This window comes from Dipodomys spectabilis, unplaced genomic scaffold (assembly GCF_019054845.1).
Source record: "Dipodomys spectabilis isolate Male_0828 unplaced genomic scaffold, ASM1905484v1 ptg000019l, whole genome shotgun sequence".
NCBI classification, from domain to species: Eukaryota; Metazoa; Chordata; class Mammalia; order Rodentia; family Heteromyidae; genus Dipodomys; species Dipodomys spectabilis.
In genome coordinates, this window is record NW_024870696.1 from 6636565 (window position 1) to 6663131 (window position 26567).

Below are 26567 nucleotides of genomic sequence, written 5' to 3' on the forward strand. Positions count from 1 at the left end.
AATAGAGCTAGTCATTTGGCAGTTCACGGGAACTTGGCGGCGAGGTGACCTCACAGACTCAGTTCCATCCAGGGAGGGGTCGCCCAGCTCAGGCACCAGCCATTGGAGTGGCTCTCCTCGCTGGGTGGCCAGAGCCAGAGGCTGCCCCTCCCTCTAGCAGCCACCACAATCAATTGAAAAACAGAAACCCTGAGAATGGCTCCAGGCTGGGTGCTGTGAGTTTTTTTTTCACAAAATAGCCCCAGGGAAAAGCTACTGTTCCTTGAAAGACCTCAACTCTACCCAGATCCTAGCCTCATCACTGCATCCCCCTCTTTTGTGATTCTCAAAGCAGATCACCCTCCCAGTAAACTAACCTGGGAGGGGGATCTCAAAATCTTGGGTAAAGCAGAGCATTTTTCTGCCTGTTCCAACAAACTGACTTAAGAAACCAATCAAGCCACAGGACCTCAAGCTGACCAGAGACTCCAACCAGACTCTGGTTACAGACAAAAGGGAGATACAGGACTCTTCCCACCCCTCCCAAAAAAAAAAAAAAAAAAAAAAAATCAAAGAACTTTTTTTTTCTTCTTCTTCTTCTTTTCTTTTTTTCTTTTTCTTGTTTTGTTTTTTTTTCGTTTTTTGTTACCTTATATATATATAAAAAAATTTTTTTTTTTTTGCTTTTCTAAAACTTTTATTAATCTTTAATTTTTGCCTCTTCTGAAAAAATAATTGTTTTCCATTAATTTTTTTTTCTCCTCTTATAATTTTTATTTTAGGAATACGTGAATGTGTGTTTTCTTTTCTTTTCTTGTCTTCTTTCTCTTTTTCATTCATTCTTAATTATCTTTTTGTTTTTGTTTTTTTTCTAGCTCTACTGAACTTCTGATCTTTTCTTCTCACTTTCCTATCCTTTCCAACTTTTCCTCTTTGTTCACCTTTAAGTGACTTAACTCTTGTCCTGCACATCCTCAGATAAACCCGTAGTTAACCAGTAGACCCTATCCCCCATTGTGTACACACTTAATCCACAAACTTATTACTCAATTCAAAACCTCTGAGACTTAAATTCATTAATAACAGTACTACCTCTTTATACCTATATAATATTTTAAGCATTTTTTAAAAGTTTTTCTCATCTCCTCTATGTCCCTCCCTTTCTCTCAACATATTCATATCCCTCTATAAATAGATGGTCTTTTAATCTCTAAAATAACATTAATTTTTACGTCTCTATTTTTTTTCTGGTCTCTTTTCATTCCTCTTTCCCTTTCTTCCCTTTTCTCTCTCTCTCTACTTACATCCTACCCAACCTATTTCCTGCATTGTGATTAGGACATAGTTAACTCTCCCTGTGCCTTCCCACACCAATCTATGCCTATTTTTTACCCACATCTCTCCCTAACCCTAATAATTTCTGGTTTTCCAAATTCTTCTCTGCGGTTCAAAGTCCTTTAACATATAGTTGTTTGATGTCGAATAGATGTATCTGTTGAACTAGATTGTATCTGTAGAATATTGACTGTACAAATGCAAACTTTGGTTGATGGTTGCCTTAAGATAGTGTTCTAGCACAAAACTGGTGCTATCTTCATCTCAAATGGGCAGAGTAAGCCGGAAAAACACAAGAAAAATGGCAAATTCGGGTATCTCAATTCCCAATCCTGATAATCAGGGGTTAGAACAGATAATGAATAATCCAGAGGAGAGTTCCCAAACAGCTCTACAAACACTGCTGGCAAACATGATAAATGAAAAGTTTGACAACGTACAAAGGACTCTGTATGAGCGTGATAGGGAGAGAGAGGAGGCATCCCAGAAGTTTATACAGGAATATCATAAGCGTGAGGAAGCTACTCAAAAACTGATACAGGATTTGCGTGAACAACTTGAGAATACTCAAAGAGAAAGGGAGGAATGGCGTGAGCAGGCTGAGAACACTCAAAGAGATCTGCAGGAATCCCGCGAACGGGAGGAAGCTAATCAAAGAGTAATACAGGAATTGAGAGACCAGGTAGAGAACACACAAAGATCACTAAAGGCATTCATGGAATCCATTAACAAAGAGATGAAGGAAGTCAGGGAGACCACAAAGGGAATGCTGAATGGAACCCAACAGAAGGAATGGGAGCCCAAAGAAACCATAACCAATCAACTAAGTGATTTGAGGACAAACACTGAACACCAAATTAAGGAAGTAAAGAAATTCATACAAGACCTAAAGCAGAGCTTCAACAAAGAACTTGAAGCCATCAAAGCTGACCAACTAGAAGGAAAAGAGATAAAAAACAAAGTAGAGAGTCTTGACAGCAGGTTAGAACATGCAGAAGATCGAATCTCAGGGATTGAAGACAGCCTAGATATTATAGAGAAAGAACATACAACCATCCAAGACAAGTCCAAGAAATATGATAGATCTATCCAACACCTGGAAGACACCATCAGAAGGCCTAATCTAAGGATAATGGGTGTAGAGGAGCACCTAGAAACAGAAGTTAATGGTCTAGGAAATCTGTTTAACAGGATCCTAGCAGAGAACTTCCCAAACATGCAAAAAGATAGGCCTGTCCAGATACAAGAAGCCTTTAGAACCCCAAATAGACCAGACCAGAATAGGACATCCCACCGTCACATTATAATCCACACAGGATCAACTCAGAACAAGGAAAAGATCCTTAAAGCTGTCAGAGAGAAAAGGGTAATCACTTATAAAGGGAAACCAATTAGAATCACCTCAGATTTCTCAGCAGAGACAATCAAAGCAAGAAGAGCCTGGAATGATGTATGCCATGCCCTAAAAACAAACAACTATCAACCAAGAATACTGTACCCAGCTAAACTCTCCTTCATAACTGAAGGCCAAATAAAAACCTTCCACAGCAAAGAAAAATTGAAACAATACATCTCCACCAAACCAGCCCTACAAAAGATTCTTAAAGATGTCCTACACATAGAAAACCAACAAGACCGCAATAAAGGCCAAGAAACTGCACCCAAACTGAGAATCCAAGAACCATAGGAAGAACCCAGTTTTCGGAGCCCCCAAGAAGGTAGATAACATGGCAGGAACTCCCAAATACCTCTCAGTCCTATCTCTTAATGTTAACGGACTGAACTCTCCAATTAAGCGACATAGACTGTCTAGTTGGATTAAAAAACAAGACCCTTCTATCTGCTGCCTGCAGGAGTCACATCTTGCCCGTAAAAACAAACACATTTTCAATGTTAAAGGCTGGAACAAAATCTACCAAGCAAACGGACCGCATAAACAGGCGGGAGTTGCAATCCTAATATCAGATAAAATAGACTTCAAATTAAAATTCGTGAAAAGAGATAAAGAAGGTCGCTACATACTAATTAAAGGATCTCTCCTTCAGGAGGATATTACAATTCTAAATATCTATTCGCCAAACAATGGAGCACCCAAATTTATCAAAGAAACACTACTTTCCCTCAAATCCCATATAGATCCAAAGACATTAATCGTTGGGGATTTTAACACACCACTCTCCCCACTAGATAGATCAACTCGGCAAAAACTCAACAGAGAAACCGCAGATCTAAACAGCTGCATAGATCAACTAGACTTAACAGACATTTACCGAACATTTCACCCAGCAGCATCAGAATACACGTTTTTCTCAGCAGCACATGGAACGTTTTCTAAAATAGACCACATTTTAGGCCACAAAGCAAACTTGTCTAAATTCAGAAACATTGAAGTTATACCTTGCATTCTCTCTGACCACAAGGGAATAAAGTTAGAACTCAACACCAAAAGCCACCAAAGAAAGTCCGGTATCACATGGAGGCTGAACAACACACTGCTGAATCATGAGTGGGTCATGGAAGAGATTAGAAAGGAAATTCAAATGTTCATGCTATTCAACAAAAATGAACACACAAAATACCAGCTCCTCTGGGACACAGCAAAGGCAGTACTCAGAGGCAAGTTTATAGCTCTGAGCTCCTACATCAACAAATTGGAAAGATCTGAAACTAACAATTTAATGACACATCTAAACCTCCTTGAAAAAGAGCAGCAAGATAAACCCCAATCCAGTAGACGGAAAGAAATAATCAAAATTAAATCAGAATTAAATGAATTAGAATCCAAAAAAACTATAGAAAGAATCAACAAAACAAAGAGTTGGTTCTTCGAAAAACTCAACAAAATTGACAGACCCTTAGCAAATCTTATCAGAAAAAGAAGAGAACACACCCAAATTAATAAACTCAGAGATGAGAATGGAAACATCACCACGGAAACAAGCAAGATTCAGAATATTATAAGGGAATACTTCTCAAAACTTTATGCTAATAAGTTTGAGAACTTGACAGAAATGGACCTCTACCTAGCAAATATTGACATGCCAAAACTAAACCAAGATGAGGTAAACTATCTTAACAGGCCCATATCAAGCATTGAAATAGAAACAGCAATAAGAGACCTCCCAGCTAAGAAAAGTCCAGGACCAGATGGTTTTACAGCGGAATTTTACAAGGCCTTCAAAGCAGAGCTCACACCAATTCTCCTCCAACTCTTCAATGAAATTGAAAGAGAAAGCTCACTACCGAACACATTCTATGAAGCCATCATAACCCTCATCCCAAAACCTGGCAGGGACTCATCAAAGAAAGAGAACTATAGACCCATTTCTTTGATGAACATTGATGCAAAACTTCTCAACAAAATTTTGGCCAACCGACTTCAACAATTCATCCAAAAAATCATACACCACGATCAAACAGGATTCATTTCAGGGATGCAAAGCTGGTTCAATATACGCAAATCAATTAATATTATTCATCACATCAACAGGAGCAAGAATAAGAACCACATGGTTATCTCAATAGACGCAGAAAAAGCATTCGACAAGATCCAACACCCCTTTATGATGAAGGTTTTGAAAAAATTAGGAATCCATGGAACATTCCTCAATACAATAAAGGCTGTATATGACAAACCTACAGCCAGCATTATACTCAATGGTGAAAAACTAAAGCCATTTCCTCTTAACTCAGGAACAAGACAAGGATGCCCACTCTCTCCACTTCTCTTCAATCTAGTATTAGAATGCCTAGCTACAGCAATAAGACAAGATGCAGACATAAAGGGGATCCAAATAGGGAAAGAAGAAATAAAACTCTCCCTCTTTGCAGATGACATGATCTTGTATTTAAAGAATCCCATAGACTCCACTCCCAAATTACTCAAGCTGATTCAAAACTTTGGCAAAGTAGCAGGTTATAAAATTAACCCCCAAAAATCAATGGCTTTTCTGTATGCCAACAATGAGAAAAGTGTGGCTGAAATTAGGAAAGCAACTCCATTTGTAATAGCCCCACAAAAAATAAAATACCTAGGAATTAACTTAACTAAAGAAGTGAAGGACCTCTATGATGAAAACTTTAAAATCTTGAAAAAGGAAATCAACACAGAACTTAAAAAATGGCAAAACCTCCCATGCTCCTGGATTGGAAAGATTAACATCGTGAAAATGGCAATACTCCCCAAGGCTATCTACAAATTCAACGCAATACCTATCAAAATTCCACCCTCATTCTTCAAGGAAATAGAAGAGGCAATCCAAAAATTCATATGGAACAATAAAAGACCCCGAATAGCAAAAACGCTCCTCAGCGGAAAGAACACTGCTGGAGGAATATCAGTACCAAATTTCAAACTCTACTATAAAGCCATAGTAATCAAAACAGCTTGGTATTGGCATAAGAACAGACCTCAGGACCAATGGAATAGAATTGAAAACCCAGAAATGAACCTACAGACCTATAGCCATCTAATCTTCGATAAGGGAGCTAAAACAATAGAATGGAAGACAGACAGCCTCTTCAGTAAATGGTGCTGGCAAAACTGGTTAACTACATGTAGAAAACTAAAGCTAGATCCTTATATATCACCCTGCACCAGAATCAACTCCAAATGGATCAAAGACCTTGAACTCAAAGCAGACACTCTGAAAACATTACAGGATGGAATAGGAGAAACCCTGGGTCTCCTTGGCTCAGGCCGAAATTTTCTGAATAAAGACCCGGAAACACAACAAATCAAAGAAAGGCTGGACAAATGGGATTGTATAAGGTTGCAGAGCTTCTGCAGGGCAAATGACATAGCTAGCAAGATCAATAGAAAGCCCACGGACTGGGAGAAGATCTTTACTAGCCATACAACGGACAAGGGTCTCATATCTAAAATATACTTGGAACTCAAAAAATTAAACCACCCAACAACAAATCCTCAAAGAAACAACTGCCCAATAAGTAAGTGGGCGAAAGACTTAAAGAGAAGCTTCTCTGAAGAAGAAAGAAGGATGGCCAATAGACACATGAAGAAATGTTCAACATCCCTAGCCATAAAAGAAATGCAAATCAAAACAACATTGAGATATCACCTCACTCCAGTTAGAACAGCAAAAATCAAGAACTCTAACAACAACAGATGCTGGAGGGGATGTGGACAGAAAGGAACCTTACTTCATTGTTGGTGGGAATGTAAACTTGTTCAACCACTTTGGAAAGCAGTATGGAGGTTCCTCAAAAGACTCCACATAGAGCTCCCCAATGACCCAGCAATCCCACTTTTGGGCATTTACCCAAATGATCACAAACAAGGCCACACTAAAGCTACCAGCACAACTATGTTTATTGCAGCATTATTTACCATAGCTAAGACATGGAACCAACCCAGATGCCCCTCAGTAGATAAATGGATCAAGAAGATGTGGTATATATACACAATGGAATTCTATGCCTCCATCAGAAAGAATGACATTTCCCCATTTGTTAGGAAATGGAAAGGCTTGGAAAAAATTATATTAAGTGAAGTAAGCCAGGCCCAAAGAAACATAGGTCCCATGGTTTCCCTTATTTGCAATATCTAGTATAGGTATGAGTCAAGCGGAAAAAGTCAAATAATGTGATGTTAGGAAAACGAAACCTCAAATATGTATTTTAATGTTTTTGTTTCTTTCATGCATGTGTTTCTAACGCATTTATAATATTATCTCTTTGTTGCTTTGTATGTCCCTCCCCCACAGTGTAACCCCCGCTTTCACTATATTTGATGTCAGTATAACATGTGGAGGAGATGGGGACAAACAAGTCGTTTAAGGATTCAGGTGGACCTGTTGCAACAATGAGAAGTACAAAATGTCATGTCAAAACCAGCTTTACAATGTCGGGGGGGGGGGGGGGGGGGGGGGTAAGGGTGGTATGATTCGGTGGGAGGGAGGGGGGAGGCTGGGAAGGGAGGTGAAGGGTAAACAAAGGAGGAGGCTGCAATGCTTGGTAAGAAATGTATGCATTATCCTGCCCATGTAATTGTAACCCCTCTGTACAGTATGTTCTCAAATAAAATTAAATTAAATTAAAAAAAAAAAAAAAATAATCTTGATGTATAGTAAATTAAATAAGTCAATATATATTTACTTTTTTAAAGAAGTTCAGCATAAGAGTAATGAATAGTGTCCTAATCAAAGTCAATTGTACTTACTTTTGGGACAATTAATGTACACTTAAAAAAACAACATTTTAGGTAGCTATTACAGCTATTACTTTCATACCACCTACTGGAGAAGCAGAAGTGGAGGGCGGGGGTGATCATGGTTTGAGACCATTCCAGGCAAAATGTTGCCACTTTAATAAAATGGATGTGGTATTTGTTTCTAATTCCAGCTACAAATAAGAAATAGGTAGATAATCATGGCCTTTGTGGTGGTTCAGTGCTTTGCATGCATGAGGCCCTCGGTGAGATTACTCAGCACCACAGAAGCAGAAAAAGCCGGAAGTGGAGCTGAAGCTCAAGTGGTAGAAGGCTGGTCTACAGCTGAAGAGCTGGGGGACAGCTCCCAGGCCCAGAGTTCAGGCTCCACAACCGACAAAAAAAAAAAAGAAAAAAAAAATCATGTCTTTTGTAAAATCATGAGAATAAATCTACAAAAAAACAAAACAAAACAATAAGCCCGAAGCCAAACAGACAGGTTGTATAGTTCAAGTTTTATAGCACTTCTTAGCAAGCACAGGGCCTAAGTACAAACACTAGGACTGTCAAGAACAAAACTAAATTAATAAGCAAATAAATAAAAAGCAAAGTAATCATGGAAATAAAAAATTGTTTTCTGCTCTCTCTTTTAACCATAAAACTTTGATGTGTAGTTTTGTTTTGATGCAATATATTAAGCAAATGTAATTAAGAAGTGCATTGCATTATATGAATTAATTATAATTTAATTATCTTAATGTAATAAAAATAAATAAAATTGAAATTGTAACAACAGGGAGCAGTATCTTCTTTTGTTCCATGTAATACTTTGGCACATTGCATTTGAATACATATTAAAGACCTTACCCAGGGTTCCTGTAGGAAATGACAGTGTTGTTTGAGTCTATTAACATGTTATTCTTGTTGCACAAACTTTAAGGAGAAGTTACATTGCGGTAAGACACTTCTTTATCTGGGCAACCAAGAGTCTCTGCAGATTCTTGGTATCATTTCCCTAAATAGATCAGGATCTAACTGTGCTTAGGTTCCTCATTTCTACATGTTTACAGTGGTAGAAACACAGCTCTTGGCTTTTCTTCTTCTTATGATCTTTTTGCTTTTTTTTTCCTTGAAGAACTGCTGCAAGAGTTGAGACAGAATTGTGTTCTACCATGTATACCTTCGGACGGGCATTGATCTGTGACCTCTCTTCATTTTAGAGGGAGAAAATGAATGCATCACTGGTTTCCTTTTCTCAACTAAATATGTGTGAATCTAAAGAAAAAACGTTTTTCAAGTTAATACATGGTTCAGGAAAGGAAGAAACCAGCAAAGAAGCCAAAACAAGGTAAAAGTATAAAAATTTCAGCCAGTTTGTTACTTTCAAAGCCATGATGGATGCATATTTGTTAGCACTTACTTTAAAAATGTCTGTTGGAAAATATGCTGATTGCACCACTGTGCCTTGGGTGGGTGATGGGCAGCTTTTTCTCCTTTATTTGGAGGAAATCACTATTAAATCTAAAGTAGTTTTCATTAAAGAAAGAATAGCCATTTTAGCCACAAAATAATAGCAGAATAAGTTCTTTTTTTCTGAAATAATATCTCAAATAATTATCTGTCCTTGCCTGTCATTGAAGTAAAAGAGAAACATATTTAACTCATGCTACTGTAGTTTTATGAAAACACAATACATGGGATTCATCTGTGTACTGAACTATATTTGTGAATTGGTAGATGAGAGTTTTACCAATAATGAAGGCATCTCAGTGGCCAATGAAGAAATTTTGTTATTTACATAAATTGTCCTAAATATAACAGCTGTTTTTATTATGATGATTATTACAGAGCTAAAGAAAGAAGAAATCGGCTAAGTCTTCTCCTACAAAAACCTGACTTACATGAAACAATCCACTCAAGTAGATTTGGGTTCTGGGCAAGAGAAACAAGGTAAAATATTGTCATTACTGAGGGGGAGATTGTACTGATTCTATAATTATGATACAATATAATACAATGAAAATTATACAGCACACTACAAAATGGCAGAATTCCACTTCAAGGAACTGGACATATTTCTAAAATTAAATCAAATTAGTAGTTGTAATGAAATAATTATATGAACATTTAAGAATAATCTTTTATAACTGATACCTACCAATATTTAACATCCAACAAAATGAGGAAATATCAATAATTTGTTTGTGCACTGCAATCCTCCACTAAAAAGGTAATCGCTTATTTTCTGAGAAGTTCCTTTTGAAAAAAATGAAATAAACTGATAGCAATTTAACAAATAAGGGATGCTTTAGAGTTTTTATCATTTTTCATTGCAAAAGAAGTAGAATCATTTTATATATTATTTGAACACAAATTCTTCCGAATTAAAAAAATACCAATTAAAAAAATATTTCACTTTCTATACTACCAATACCTTTAACATGCTTGTTGTATGAAAATGTGATATATTTCTTATTTCCTTGATAAATTAGTCATGCTTCCTGTTTGTGTGTAAAATAAAGTGCAGCTTCAAGAAAACTGAATTTTACAAAAGAGAAGTTTGACTAAAAAATTCAACTACTTATGAATTAAATTGAATTGAATTAATTTATTTGTAAAATTAATTTTGTTTCATGCACTTAATTAAGTAGATAGTTGACCTGATTTCCATTTACATATCTGTCTTGTTTTAAACTTAATACATAATTCGATTTTTAAAAATAAAACAATTCCCAACCCCAAACAATGGTATTTTAACATACTGTTATTATTTTAACAATAAAAATCTAAAACAAATTGACTACAGTTTTTAAAATTGAAGATTGTAATGCAAATAAAACTGTCACAACAGACAAATCAACAGAGAAAGAAAAAAATATATAAATTTGATAGAAAACACTTTATAGTTAAGAAAGATACATTCTTGCCATTGTATAGCTAATATTTCACTAAGTTTAAAATGATTAAACAAGAAAAAACTAAGAGAGAGAGAGAGAAAGAAAAGGAGAGAGGGGGTGGGGAGCTGGGTGCTGGTGGCTCAAGTCTGTAATCCTAGCTACTCCAAGGTGAAACCTGAGGATTATAGTTGGAAGCCATCTGGGAAAATGTGAGATTCTGATCTCTGAATACCACTAAAAAGTTGAAAGTGTAGCTCAAGTGTTACAGTGTTATCCTTGAGCAGGAAAAAAGAAAAAAAAGATCCTCAGAGACAGTGTCCAAGTTCCTCATTTAGCCCCAGGACCATCATAAAAAAAAAAAAAGCAAGAAAGAAAGAAAAAAAGAAAGGAAAAAAAAATAAAGGAGAAATGCTGGGAATTCTGGGAAGTTTAGTATAAAGAGCAATCAGACAGCATATGTTCAAACAGATTCACAAACAGACTTGCTGCATTTTGTGTCTTGCAGAGTCTCTCCTGAAGAAGCAGTGAAATGGAGTGAATCATTTGACAAACTGCTTTCCCATCGAGGTTAGTGATATTTTCACCAAATACTTTATTCTTCAATGGAAAATTAAGCAATGTATGCATGCAATTATGCAAAACAAGCTGTCAGAAAATGTTAGGTGTTGAGTAACTGAATTTCAGGTCAGCCAGGGTAAACTAAAGAACAGCATAGTCAGCTAAGGGAAAATACTTCTTAAATTTTATTTTATTTAAAAAATGCCTATTATTGAAAATGTAAATTATTTCTCTCTGTGGTTGTTAACTTCAATTTTCCTTACTTTTGAGGGAGAGTTTCAGTCTCATTAAATCTGTGATTAACAAATGATCTGTGTTATTTTCACTGTTAAATAATAAAGAAATTAAAATAGTTTTTTTGTGGAAATTCAAGAAACATTAATGAAGACATCCTATCAATGTTTTAATTATAAAGCAGAATTTTATAGAAAAGGTACTTGATAATCAGGCCTTTTAAGGTACAGTTTTGTGTACTAGGTGGAGGTAAAATTGAAATCTGGTTGAATTTTTCAACACTAAATTAAAACACAGGTTAGCTGGATTGATCATCTTTTCCCTTTCTTTTTTTTTTTTTTTTTTGGTTGGTCATGGGGCTTGAACTCTGGGCTTGGGCGCTGTCCCTGCGCTCTTCAGATCAAGGAGAGTGCTCTACTGCTTGAGTCAGAGAACCATTTACAGTTTTCTATTGGTTTATTGGAGATAAGAGTCTCACGGACTTTTCTGCCTGGGCTGGCTTTGAACCATGATCTCAGCCTCCTGAGTAGCTAGGATTACGGGCGTGAGCCACCAGTGCCCAGCTGGATTGATAATCTTAATTTAGTTAATTTACCTATTGTCAGAAAGAAAATTTTATTTTGGCTCAGCGTATCATTTAAATTTGTACTGAATAAGTGATAGAATGCTACAGGCTTTATTTTCTTTTTCTTTAGTGAAGCGACCAGCTAAAAAAGCCATATATTATCATTACTGAATATTTATACTTCCTCAAACTCATAACTTCCTTGCACACATTTTTTTCCCAATTTCTTGCCTCCTTCTTTGAAATACCATCATTTCCCAGCTTTTCCCTACACTACTACAAGATAAGGGAAACCAATTACTTTTATTTCTGTTTATAACAAAGCGCAAAGAGTTTCATCTTAAGGTATTTGTTTCCTGTCACCAAAGAACTTTAACTACTCTGCTGTCTTTAATGAAACCCCTACTTACGTTGTCTGCTCTCATTTTCTCTTTAATTGTTGAACTTTCTCTAAAGTCTTGGTGCAATGGTTATGGGTCCTGAATTTACTGATGTATGGACTCAATGTATCTTCCTGCTACCTATGAAAAATTCCCATCTTTTAAATAAACTTAGAAAAATAAAATATAGGTAGAGAAATAAAAGCTTAAATTTAGGCAAAGATCTAGTGGATGAGGATGGAGAGTGTTATGGTTAAAGAAGTCAGTGTTGAAAAAATTCTCACAACCTATTTTACCTTAGTTACACTGTAACATTACTGTCATTCCTTATTCTTGGTGAGAATGACAGGGAATTTCCCCCAATTGCTCATTTTCTTCATTCTTGATAACCTATAACTGCTGAATTATGTCAATTCAAATTTCAAATCATGTCCAACATATATGTCAATTATTAAAAAAATAAATGTCAACCAACATATTGACCTTCCCTTGAGCTATTTTGTTGAGAAATAATTCTATATATTTGTATGGTGTTTTGTCATGTTTTGATGTTGGTATATAAAGTATAGCTCAGCATAGTTAGAATTATTCATTTTTGTTTTAAGATGGAAACCTTCTAGCAATTTAAGCTATACATCAAATTATGTTTAATTGTGGTTCATTATAATCACTCTATTGACCTATAGAACAGTAGAATATACTTCTATGTAATTGTATTTTCTTAAATAACCATTAATCTTTGTCTATCTTTTCTGACCCCTTCCCCTACATTTTCCAACCTCTGGCAACCATTGTTCTGTTCTCTACTTACATGAAATAAATTATTCCTTCTTATATATGAGAGAGATCAAAAAATATTTGTCTTTTGACTGTTCCATAAATGACATAATTATTTTCTACTATATGGCTGCATAGATAGTTGCCTACTTTGTAAATACAATAGACATACACACATCACATTCCCTTATCCTTTTATCTAATAGATTTTTTTGATTTCTTGGTATTGAGAATAGGAAGAATATTATCACCCTCACTCTCTTGCTATGACTAGTTTTATCAGACTTTGTAAGTTATTAAGTGACTAAACATGATATTTTTCTCCATAATACAATTTATATATTTTTGAAAATTTTCTGTGTTTTGGTGGTACTGTGGTTTGGTTTGCTACATAGATACTCTTGTACATAAGCCATATTTCTAAGCCTTTATCTTCTCTTATCCAACATTAACATACAGCACTACTCAATATTTTTTGTTAATGAGAAAAAGGAAACAGATAAGAGTGATTTACTGGAAAAATGAGATATTTTTCTTTTCTTTTTTAAAAATTTTATTGTAATGGTGGTGTACAGAGGGGTTACAGTTACATCAGTAAGGTAGTGAGTATATTTCTTGTCAAACTTGTTACCCCCTCCTTCATTGTTCTCCCTTCCTTCTCCCCAATAGTACAGATCATTTTCAACATAGTACCTTGTGAGTATCACTGATGCTTTGGTCTCCCTTGTCCTTTGTCTATTGGTGGAAATTTAATGTAGCTTCTAAAATATTATGTGCTCACATAACAAATGTAAATTTGTTTCTAAGAAAATGTTCTTCCTGAGTTCCTCTGAGATTTGAGATCTCTTTTCCCCTGCAGCATAAACGATTGATCAGCGTTAGTTATGTGTCCTGATCACTCTGACTTTCAACTTCCTCCAACGTAAATTGAGATAATGGCTTTTAGTTCTAACAGAAATGGATGTGTCAGGATTAAATTACATGATGAATAAGAAACCAATAAACGTTAGACACTACACAAAGGTCAATGGTTACTACTGTAATGAAAAATAACAATTACTAAATTTAAAAATCATTTTTCTGCTTCAAATATGCTATAAACTGTATAACCATAAGTTAGATGGTAAGGATTAAAATTGAAAGAAATATATAACCTGGATTTATTACTCTAATTTAATAAATTGTCATATAATGATTCTATCATACTCTCATCCAAAGTGAAGAAAGATTTAGCAAGGTAATAATTCCTACAAAATAACTTCACCTGGCATTCTGTAAATATCCTTCTTTACAATTGTAATTAGCCAAAATCATATTGATAAAACTAAATCTGACATTCTCTCTTTTCACTATTAGTGAAAATATTAATTACATGCAAATGATTAAAAATATAAATAAACATAGGCAATGTGCATTAAAAAAATACTGTTACAATGAGACATCCATAATGTATCGTGATTAAAGTCCTAAATGGAAAATGTTGGTTAACAAATTATGCTACTAGTCGGGCTGGGAAGGTGGCTCAGTGGTAGAGCGCTTGCCTTGCATGCTTGAGGCCCTGGGTTCCATTCCTCAGCACCACATAAGCAAAAAAAGAAAAAAGCCAGAAGTGGCACTATGGCTCAAGTGGTAGAGCGCTAGCCTTGAACTGAAGAGCTGAGGGACAGCGCCCAGGCCCAGAGTTCAGGCCCCATGACCGGACCCAAAAAAAAAAACAAAAAAAACAAATTATGCTACTAGTATTATTTTGTGGAATCAGTTATTTTTATTGAAATTCTGATGATAGTATTAAACCAAAATGCTTAAAATAATTCTAAATATTAAAGCTGAGCACTGTAGCTCACATGTGTAGCTTGAGCTATTCAGGATACTGAGATCTGAGGACTTCAGTTCAAAGCCATCAAAGGCAGGATAGTCCATGAAACGTTTATTTCAAATTAACCACCAAAAAATCTAGAAATGGAGTTGTCCATTTCTTGTCAAACTTTTTACCCCCTCCTTCATTGTTCTCCCGTCCCTCCCCGCAATAGTACAAATAGTACAATGTACAAAAAAAAAACCCGAAAAACAAAACAAAAAAACAAATGATGCTACTAGTATTATTTTAGTATTCATTAGTACATTGCTCAGAGTTAGAACACTAACTCTGAGCAAAATGTTCAGGGAAATCTACTATGCTCTGAATTTAAACCCCAGGATCAGCAATTTAATAATAATAAATAAAAATTTAATATAATAATATAATACAATTCATGATTTAATATTATATAATTAAAATACATAATATATTAATATTATTATAAATATATAATATATTATGCATTATATTATACATATCATATTATGCTATTATATAATATATATGTTATATATAATATGTCATGTCATATATTATTATATATAAATAATATGTATCATTTATATATAAATACATTGATATTAATTCATTGGTAATATATTAATATATAAATATAATAAATATTAATTAATTTAATTAATGATTGTAATAATAATGAATATTAGTATTATTTTATTTATAATACAATAGTTATTACAATTATTATATAATAAAATATTATAGTAAGATTAATAATACCAAGAACCTACATATTAAAATTATCTAAAATACTACATTAAACTAAAATATTATATTGATTAAAATGGTAAAAGTTTATTCATTTCTAGTTACTTGACTCTAGGGAAAAGAAAGAAGAAAAATCAATGAAAACACACACTCATATCTTTAAAAGAAAAAGATGCTATATTCACATACTTTATGGAACACAAAGCTCTATCAAATATTATAAAATTTCCTGTGGGACAAAAGTGTAACTTTGTCAGATTCTGCATTCTATGCTTTTGTAGAGGAAATGAAAATTGAATTAAATGTACCCAAATGATAAATTAAGTGATAAATAAAATAAAATACAATGGAAATTTAGAAGTAACATTGATCAGAACAGCAAATATTAAAACTACTGATTGGTAACAGCAATGGGAATGGAACCATAGCAGAGATGGATTGCATTCTAGGTTTCAAGTGATTAATCAAAATTCACTTACTGAACCAAAAGAGAAAAAGACCATCTAAACAGGGAGCAAATAAGGCATGAAGAATTAAACTGTGAAATTTATTTAGGAAATTGAAAACAAAATAAGATCTTATTAAGAAATATAATTTAGAAAAGAGATAGAGGTGTAAGATGACAGACATGATACAAAAAAAATGAAAAATCACTGGTGCTGAGTTCCAAATAAATCAAAATAACTAAATAAGTTATTTTGCTAATTGCACTTTATTCAAATTTTATTCATATAGAATCACTCTTTTTAAAATAAAATTCATATAAAGGTAAAAAAGTCCAAGAAAATCTGAATGCACTAAATACATACATTTCAATATATCTATTAGTTATAAAGTATAAAAGTACCATCTTCAATACAAGGACAAATTAAGAGTAAATAAATGGAACTAGTACACTTATTTATCATAATAATCCTTAAACTTACACCTGTTCCAAATGAAAATATTTATTTAAATAAATAAATTGAGATATGCAGTTACTTTTTACTCATTCAAGTTTATCAACAGCTTATGTTCCTCATATACTTTTTTGAATGTAATAGGAATAAACCTTGGAGAAAATGTTTCATAAGTTGAAAAGTAAATCCAAAGAAAGTATAATTTACATATACATGGTTTAGTAATAAAAATTCTGTTTAATAAAAACTAAAGATAGTAATTTGTCGAAAGCCAAAACCAGATTTAGAGGTATATTAACTAAATGTACATAATGTTGTTTTATAATTAGGTTAACTGAAACTTCTCATAATCTTTTGTGGCCTTGGGTTCAATTGTTTTCTAATAACCAACCATGAAATTGAAGAAATCTAATTGACTGAAACTACCAGTTGAATTATAGCAGGACAGTGACTGCAACAGGAAATTTTTAAATAATTGAGAATTCTTCTAGAAAATACGAACAACTTATCAGTTCTAAAAATTACTATAAAGACAAATGGAAAGAAATGTTTAGGACCATAATCCAATGAAATGGATATTAATATGAGGAAACACAAAAAATATTAGAAATTTAAGAGTAAAAGAAGTATGGGTGTTAGGCAGACACTTTGCATCACAGTAAAAGTTCTTCTCAAGACATGCACAAAAAGAGGTTTTAACTAAGACAGACATTGCCTTGTACATGGCTGCCATTCTAATGGTCTCTGCCAGCTGCTGAACCAGGAAGACTATGTTGGTTTTACTCACTGAGAGCAACAGCAGAAAATTCTGTTTGGAGCTACACGCCTGACATCCCTTTTTTCTTTGAGTATCAAGTGAGACTCCGTACTTTCCTGTTACTATGCTTGTTAAATTGCTTACACTTTTATGTTTGCTAGGGTTTTCGAATAACGTTGCTTTCTTCTCTAGCAGACTGTAATTTATCTGCTCAGGCTCATCCAGTAATAAATTATTTTATCAATAAAAATAAGAGGTTTTAAAAGTTCTGGTTGGAGATGGTCGCCAGTGGCTCAGGTCTGTAATCCTAGCTACTCAGGAGGTTGAGATCTGAGGATAGTGGGTCAAAGCCAGCCTGGGCAAGAAAGTCTATGAGACTCCTATCTCCAATAGACCACCAGAAAACAGGAAGTGGCACTGTGGCTCAAGTGATAGAGCCGTAGCCTTGAGCATTCTGGTTGGAGCTGAAGTTGGGTGCAGAAAATTCAGTTCAAGCGGTTGATTTATGTATTATTATTTTAATTGTGGTTTTGCTTCTACAGATAAGATATGTCACATACCAAGTTCCACTTCTTGCCAAGTATCATTGCAAAACATGGAAAAAATGAAAGAAGTAAAATTCAAACCAGAGATGAGGAAATAAAACAATGATCTTAGTTTCATAAATACAAAAGATTCTTTACGTATTTATTAGCACTTCGTTCTTTAGAGAATTATCTAAATACTTTGTCCATTTATTAATTGGATTGTTATTTACATTGTTACCACTTTTTTATTTGGGAAATGAATTATTTAATAACTATAGAGCATTTTTTTTCATTTTATGGACTATCTCTTGACCCTGGTGAATTTTTTCTGGTAATTGTCTTTTTCTCTGATAAATATCATAGATCTGATATTTCATCGAAATTATTTTCTGGAAGGGTTTTGTGTATTTTTACTTTTTAAATTAAATTTGTTTATTAGTAAAATTAAAAACTTTTGTTAAAATAACATTTTACATTAAAAAATAATTTAATCATTTCTTTATACTGGAGATTGGAGACTTGGTGACAAATTAAAAAAATGTATCCTGTCTCATGACCTTCTCAATGTAGCAAAGGAAATTATATGAAATCTCAGCATGATATTTTAAATATTGTCACAGTAATAGGAAACTGTATAGAAATGATATTCAGATCATTTTAGAAGGATTTGTGATTTTCCAAACTACATGACCTCTAATTAAAATCTAAATTGGAAGCATGTTAAGAATATTACAGTGGGTATAATGAACCAAGAAGCTGGAAGGAAGCAAGGAACACTTGGAAATGCTATCATGGACAGGGATGTTCTTACAATAGTATATAATTCTGCTCTGAATCAAGTGGTAACATACTTCATAAAAGAAAAAGACAAACGTACAAAAGAAACAACAAAGGGGACACACAATAAAATTTCATTATACACTATGTATGAGGTAAGAGTTTTGGAGTAAGTCCCAAAAGCTGTGCTATGGTACATCTTTTAGGAAATTCAGTGGAGGAGATATTTAACCTGCTTTTATTTCCCCCTAAATAAGCTAATGGTTCTGGAAAGAGATAAGAGGTGAATTCTGAAAATGCCCAGAAGACTATTTTGGAGTAATGGGGTGATTTTACTAGAATAGAAATTTAAGGGAAGGTTGGACAGAAATTAGCAGAGAAGGTGTCAGAGAAAGAGGAGACCAAAATGTAAGAGGAAACTAACGAGTGCAGGGGCCATGGGGGTCTGTATAGAGAGAAACAGTATGTGGAATGAGAAAAAGTTCACGGACTAGAATGATAAATTGATCTGGTAAAGTAATTTAAGGAGATTGTTTCAATACAAGCCCTGTTATAGTGTGTTGGGAAGTAACTGAGGTAAGAAGGGATTAAGACATCAAATGGAGACAATTTAAACAAAGACTATAAGTAAATAGTAAAGATATTTCATTAGCTGGAAAATATTTCATGGCAAGAAAGTTTTCTTTTTATAATTTCCTATAAAGAGATGTAAATCATTTTTGTCCTTTTATTGGTAGTATGGGATTTGAAGTCAGAGCCTTTAGTTTGTTAGGTTGGTACACTATTAATGAAACATGATCAGCCTACTCTAGGAATTACTGCCATTTCTAGATCAACACATAACCTGTATGCCAACTTCCCTCCTTAAAGATAGAGTCAGAAGGACTTTTCTGCAGGGATGGCATGAAACTGTGTTTTTCCTAAAAGCATTGTTAGTAGTAAGGATTACAGGTGTGAGCCCCTGGCACCCACTATAAATCTTTTAATGCTATCAAAATATAACTCAGGAAAACATCATTTGCCAAAGTTAGTACTTCATTTTGAATGCAGGTGCCCACAATGTGCATAAAAGTACAGGGTATGGGGTAAAGGAGCTCCAGAAAAAAATAAAAATAAAAAAATGTTGAAAAGAAAACAAGATGAAGAGGAGAGACTGGGAAGACAGAGGAGGAGAGACAGAGCAGGCTGAAATAAATCTATTTCCTGGAGAACAGAACAAGGAAAACCATCATCCACAAATATCCACAAAAGTGATCCAACAGTGTGAAATCAAAAGTATTGCATCCTAGAATCCTATAAGGATAAGTATTTCAAAGAGGACAAGTCAGTGTTATCAGATGCTTCCAAGAGAGAAATTCAAATGTGACTCCCAAGAGTCCATTGTGTAATAGCTAACTTGTAGTGGCTGAAACAGGACTAAGATTATGTACAGCGATGAGTCAATATGATTTTAATGTGTGGGTTTGGGGAAAGAGGGCTGTTAACACTCGGAAAACACAGCAGTTTTGTACAGGAAAATCCAGCATCTTGAGAATTAGAAGAATGACATGGAAATGGAACTTGTGGGCTGTCAGTTACAAAACTTTATGCTTTGTGGAATGAAGCCCCATTCTGAGAAAGGGGCATGAATATGAAAGATACCAACTGAAGTTGACAAATAAGGGTCCCATTTACAGTGAGTTATTTAGGTCCAAGTATGACATTAACCTTATTTCACTAACAACCATGTTTATTTTTCATGGTTATGAAAACTACAGCTAACGTATTCAGCTCTCCTACAGTAGTGGGATATATGTACCACAATATTGCATTACAGGAAAGACATATTTTTGGTTAATATGTATACTCATACTTTCCTACCATGTATTTTGTTTGATATTTTTAGTTACATTATTTTATTTGGTAGATGGACTGGATGCTTTCACCCGATTTCTTAAAACCGAATTCAGTGAGGAAAACATTGAATTTTGGATTGCCTGTGAAGATTTCAAGAAAAGTGAGGATCCCCAACAAATTATACTCAAAGCCAAAGCAATATATGAGAAATTCATACAGAGCGATGCTCCACAAGAGGTATAGTAAACACAACTAGAAATGTGTATCGTCCTTGTAAAAATAGCTTTGTGAGAATTTGCTTTCCTCAGAGTGGTGCTGCCATACCTTTTGCCAGAGAGTTTGATGTGTTGTTAAAGCAAAATTGGTTATTCATATTGAAATTTATATATGAGCAAAGACTAGTGTAAGATATTACGATGAGAAAAAAGGCCTATCTAGGATCACTCCTTAGAGTTACATTCATGTAGAATGAGTCAATATTATTAAAACAACATTTTGGCTTCTTATTCATATTAATCACCGCAACAAAACAATTTCTCAAAGAAACTACAGATTTCTGTAAATGATGAAGGCAAGAAGGAAAGAAAAAAAAGTAATTCCCATGCATCAGCATCCTTCTTTGTAGCTTTGCTGCCCCCAAAGCTATTTCTTGGCATTAAGATATGAAAAGAAATTTCAAAATAGTTGATAAAAATATAATCTGGCTTTTAATTAACTGGAAAAATGTAGGTTTTCCCACATTGTAAAGAAAATATAAAAAAGTACAATGTTGTAATTTCTCAAATGGTTAGAGGTCTAGAAAATAATATTTGAGTATCATTAAATATTAAAAAGTGTCTATGTTTCTGTTCATATATCTGAAAGCAATTCTTAATTTAAATGGTGGAACTGATGTTTTTGTCATTTTAATTTTACTTTTTCATTATTAGTTAATATTGTCTGTATGAGCATTTCTGCCATTGTGTCAGATATCTGAGATAAATCAAACTATTGGAAGAAATCTTTACTTTGTCTTATGTTTTCAGAGACTGAAGTCCATAGTTGATTGGTCTATGGAAAGGTTAAGACTATAGTGAAGATGTGTGTGCAGAAATCCTGTCACCCATGATATCTGGGAAACAAAAGCATTGAGGGTACATAAATGGGCTCTAGAATCCCAGGATCTCCTCAAGCTTACAACCCAGTCTCCTAACTTCCTTCCATTAGGTCCACATTCCTTCATTCTATCTATCTATCTATCTATCTATCTATCTATCTATCTATCTATCTATCTATCTATCTATCTATCTATCTATCTATCTATCTATCTATCTATCTATCTATCTATCTATCTAATCGATGGGTAGATATATAGATCAGAAGAAAGGAAGGCAATTTTGCCATGTTACCCAATAGGGGAAAGCAGAGGGCCCAGATCTAAAATCTTACCACCATCATAACTAGATAAATCAGGATTCCTATAAGAAAATTAATAGGGAATTTTTTATCCTTAGGCAAATCATAGCATATTTTCTTTTATCAAAGCCTACCAAAACTGAACTTTGGTGTAAAAAGAGACCTCATAGTCATGTTTTCAAGATTAACCAAGCTCATTGTTTCCAATCACTCAATTTTCTCCCTTCCTTCCTTCCTTCCTTCCTTCCTTCCTTCCTTCCTTCCTTCCTTCCTTCCTTCCTTCCTTCCTTCCTTCCTTCCTGCCTGCCTGCCTGCCTGCCTGCCTTCCTGACTTCCTTCCTTCTTTCCTTCTCTCTCTTTTCCTGCCTTCCTTCCTGCCTTCCTTCCTGCCTTCCTGCCTTCCTTCCTTCCTTCCTCTTTCTTTCTTTCTTTCTTTCTTTCTTTCTTTCTTTCTTTCTTTCTTTCTTTCTTTCTTTCTTCCTTCCTTCCTTCCTTCCTTCCTTTCTTCCTTCCTTTCTTTCTTCCTTCCTTTCTTCCTTTCTTTCTTTCTTTCTTTCTTTCTTTCTTTCTTTCTTTCTTTCTTTCTTTCTTTCTTTCTTTCTTTCTTTCTTTCTTTCTTTCTTTCTTTTCTTTCTTCTTTGTTTTCTTTCTCATACTGGTCCTGGGATTTAAACTCCAAAAAGGGATGCTGTTTCTGAGCTTTTGTGATCAAATCTAGTACTCTAAATCTGGAGCCAGAGCTCCACTTCTCAGGCTTGATGGTTAGTTGTATATCAAGGTTGGCTCCAAACCACAATCCTCAGATCAATGTTTCCTGAGGAGGTAGGATTATAGGCATGGAAAACTGGCTCTTGGCACCAAATACTTTATGAGGTCCCTCTATAAATTTTAAAATTAATGAGTAAAACAGAATGGTCTACTTTATACTTATAACCCAAGATTGCATTGTTCTAAATTAGAAAGAAACAGAAATGTAAGAGGTAGAAGAGGCAGAGGCAGCACTGAACAAGAATAAATAACTGGATGGAGAGATCCTTATGAGGAATGACATTCACCTATCCAAGCATGCCATATACCCATTCCAACTTTGTAGGATCCTACATTGTTTCTAAAAGCTGTTTTGTTTAAATATATTGACAGTGATACACTTTGTTTTTGTTTTTTGTTTTGTTTTTCCAGGTTAACCTTGATTTTCACACTAAAGAAGTTATTGCCAAGAGTATCACCCAACCAGCCCTTCACTGTTTTAATACTGCCCAAAGCAGAGTATATCAGCTCATGGAGCAAGACAGTTATACACGCTTTCTGAAATCTGACATCTATTTAGACTTGGTAGAAGGAAGACCCCCGAGACCAACAAATCTTAGGAGACGATCACGTTCATTTACCTACAATGAATTCCAAGATGTAAATTCAGATGTTGCTATTTGGTTATAGGAAAAAGTAATTTGCATGATAAATCTGTTCATCTGTTTCTAAGATGCAACAGGTTATGTTAAAAAATATTACATATTTTAAAGTAAAATATATGATATGTATAAAAATAAAACATTTATGCTAAAATACTACATTCTCCAGTATAATCTGTAATAATTTCCATTTGATACAATTATCTTTATGATCAGAAGAAAATTTATTTTTAATCAAGAGGAAATAAAGTAGTATTATCAATATTTTATGAGATTACAAAGCTAAATATTAGCTTTTGCAAAAATATAAATTATTTTGGCCAAATATGTCGTATTTTGTTGTTTCTAGATGTAAATAACGTAGCCCAAACATATCTATATATTCAGATGACATCTTCTGTAACAATTAGTACCTTTATTTATCTCAATAATATAGAGTTGTGCCATTTCTTACAATGGGAAAAGATGAACATTTGTTCTTTGGTGACTAATCCTGGCTCAGAAATAAAAACATATGTATCTTCCCAGAACTTTGAAGTCAACTGTAAGCTGGGTTAAGAAGTGTCAGAAATCCACAGTTGGACTTACTCCTAAGTAACTGGGCTTTTCTCCTCACATGGAGCAGTTCCAGGTCAAAGAAGCTTTGGAGTCATGGAGAACAGAAGACCTTTCTTCTCACCACTAATTAGGTCCTATATTTGTGCTTTAAGAGGTAGCAAAACAATTGGAAATAAGAAGAGAAAAAGCATAGAATTTCCTAGATGTCAGGCCTCTGTTGGGCTTATTTGTATTCAGATCATGTACCCCATTGATTACATTTCTATCACAAATTCTACTTCATATTTTATTATCAAAATAAGATTATACTAGAAGGTAAACATATTTCTGTATTTCATAGAAATATATAACATAGTATGTGTTATACCATCTGTAAATAACTATATTTAAACATCATGTTTGGCTTTGGTAAATGTTATTGTAACTAATCTGTGGAATATAAATCTCTGTATCATTTATAAAAATAAACATTAGATATTATTCAGCTAGTAAAAATAATCTCCATGACTATTGATTAATTTTCCTGTTTTAAAAGAACAAATAGCTCTATTTTCTTATTTTAAGATGATATCGAGATAGAAATAATCATAGATGATAATATTGTTTTAATTCTTTATACTTGTATTAGTATAAAAACAATACCTTTCAAAATCATGAATTTTATTCCTTTGTAAATGTATACTTTCCCTTTATATGAAAGAAACCACAGAAAATGTGACTTAAGATTGTTTTTGGCCAGTGTGTATATCTGAATATCTTTCAAATATTAGAAGATTGAAGAGAGTTTATATGTTAGGAAGCTATTTTGGGAACTTGAGTGATTAAAGAAGGTGGCTCAGTGGTAGAGCGCTCGCATTGCATGCATGAGGCCCTGGGTTCGATTCCTCAGCACCACATAAGCAAAAAGAAAAAAGCTGGAAGTGGCGCTGTGGCTCAAGGGGTAGAGTGCTAGCCTTGAGCTGAAGAGATGAGGGACAGCGCCCAGGCCCAGAGTTCAGGCCTCACGACCGGACCCAAAAAAAAAAAAAAAGAAAGAATATCCAGTCTAAAGGATGTCACTTCTTAGAAAACAGAAGCTAAAAATCAAAACAACATTGAGATTCCACCTCACCCCAGTTACAATGGCTATCATCAAGAAATCTAATAACAACAAACCTGGAGGTGATGTGGCCTGGAGGCAACCCTACTGCATTGTTGGTGGGAGTGTCAACTTGTTCAACCACTTTGGAAAGTAGTATGGAGGTTCCTCAAAAGACTCCACATAGAGCTCCCCTATGACCCAGCAATCCCACTTTTGGGCATTTACCCAAATGATCACAAACAAGACCTTACTAAAGCACAACTATGTTTATTACAACATTATTTGCCATAGCTAAGATATGGAACCAACCCAGATGCCCCTCAGTAGATGAATGGATCAAGAAAATGTGGTATATATATACACAATGGAATTCTATGCCTCCATCAGAAAGAATGACATTGACCCATTTGTTAGGAAATGGAAAGGCTTGGAAAAAAATTATATTATGTGAAGTAAGCCAGGCCCAAAGAAACATAGGTCCCATGCTTTCCCTTAGTTGCAATAACAAATATATGTCTGAGACAAGCAGAAAATGTCAGATAAGGTGATGTTAAGCGAAATGAACCCTAAGATAGGGACGCAAATGATTTTTTTCATTCTTGCTATTGTTTCTAACCTATTTATAAGGTATCATGTGATTTTCTTTTTTTGTTGCTTTGTATGTCCCTCCCCCACAGTATGACCCCTGGTTACACTGCATTTGATGTTGGTATAATTTGGGAAGGGGAAGGCAAAAAACAAATTGTTTAAATAGGAATACAGGTGGACCTATTGCGACAATGAAATGTACAAGATGCTGTGTCGAAAAACGAACTTTTCAATTCAGGCCCACGTGGTGGGTGGCAGGGCCAAGGGAAGGGAGGGCTTGTGGTGGGTGTAGCTGAGGAGGTGGGAGGAAGGGATGGTAGGGGGAAAACAAAGGAGGAGGCAATAATGCTGGATAAGCAATGTACTCATTACCTTACTCATTTAACTAACCCTTCAATACAGTATTTTCACAATAAAAATCTTAATTAAAAAAATAGAAGCTAAATAAGTTATGGACTCATGAAATGGAATCAAGAGAAGCATTATGAAAACTCAGCATGTTGGTTCATACCTGTAATCCTATCCCTGCTAGGCAAGAAAGGAAGGTAATGGTTCAAGGTCAGCTATGCAAAAAGTCTTGTGACCCTGTCAATAAAAGCAATTTAGGTATTGTAGTTCACACATAAGTCTTCTGGACTTCTGTTTGTCATTCCTGATAGTGGAACAAAAATTTTAAAGTGTCATTATGCAACTGAATTAAATATTTGAGTAGCTTCAATATTTAGGTGGAATTATATCATTTGCTATATTTAAGCATCACATTTTAATTAGAATTCTGTCCCGTAATATCTTAGTGGCAAATCAAATACACTCCTGAAATAATCACTTATTTTTGTGAATAAAACACAAGAACAGCTACATCTTTCATCACAAATTTTATGAATTTGCACTGCAAAGAAAAGTAAATGAAAATTTATTTGTAAAGTAAAAACAATAAAACAGAAATATTATAACCATTTCTCTAAATACAAAGTTAAAAACATTACTCAATTTTTTTTTTTTTCCGTTGAGCCATTCTTTTTTCTTTCTTTCTTTTTTTTTTTTGGTGATGGAGCTTGAACTCTTGGCTTGGGTGCTTCCACTTTTCGCTTTTCTAATGGTTTATTGGAGATAAGAGTCTCACGGACTTTCCTGCCCTGGCTGGCTTTGAACTGTGATCCTCAAATTTCAGCCTCATGAGTATCTAGAATTACAGGCACGAGCCGCCGGTGTCCGGCTAGTTGAGCCATTCGTTAGGAGAGAAAGAGAACTAAGCAAATTGA

The 26567-nt window shown here is 34.4% G+C and overlaps 1 protein-coding gene across 2 annotated transcripts; it reads left to right on the forward strand.

Moving 5' to 3' along the window:
- The first annotated feature begins 8522 nt into the window (after nucleotides 1–8522).
- Rgs18 (regulator of G protein signaling 18) lies at nucleotides 8523–24158 on the forward strand. Of its 2 annotated transcripts, none has more exons than XM_042674646.1 (5): nucleotides 8523–8831; nucleotides 9332–9433; nucleotides 10886–10947; nucleotides 20324–20511; nucleotides 22849–24158. In XM_042674646.1, the coding sequence occupies exons 1-5, from the start codon at nucleotides 8713–8715 to the stop codon at nucleotides 23104–23106; spliced, it is 729 nt and encodes a 242-aa protein (XP_042530580.1). In that variant the 5' UTR covers nucleotides 8523–8712; the 3' UTR covers nucleotides 23107–24158. The 2 variants fall into 2 exon arrangements, with proteins under 2 accessions (XP_042530580.1, XP_042530581.1); XM_042674647.1 differs by having other exon boundaries at nucleotides 8526–8831; nucleotides 20345–20511.
- Nucleotides 24159–26567: the final 2409 nt, after the last annotated feature.

What these genes read in the sequence shown, in the direction of transcription:
- Rgs18 (XM_042674646.1), top strand. Translation starts at nt 8,713, where the DNA reads ATGAATGCATCACTGGTTTCCTTTTCTCAACTAAATATGTGTGAATCT. An exon ending in CAAACTGCTTTCCCATCGAG is followed by an intron (nt 10,948 to 20,323) that starts GTTAGTGATATT and finishes TGATATTTTTAG; the next exon opens with TTACATTATTTTATTTGGTA. An exon ending in AGAGCGATGCTCCACAAGAG is followed by an intron (nt 20,512 to 22,848) that starts GTATAGTAAACA and finishes TTGTTTTTCCAG; the next exon opens with GTTAACCTTGATTTTCACAC.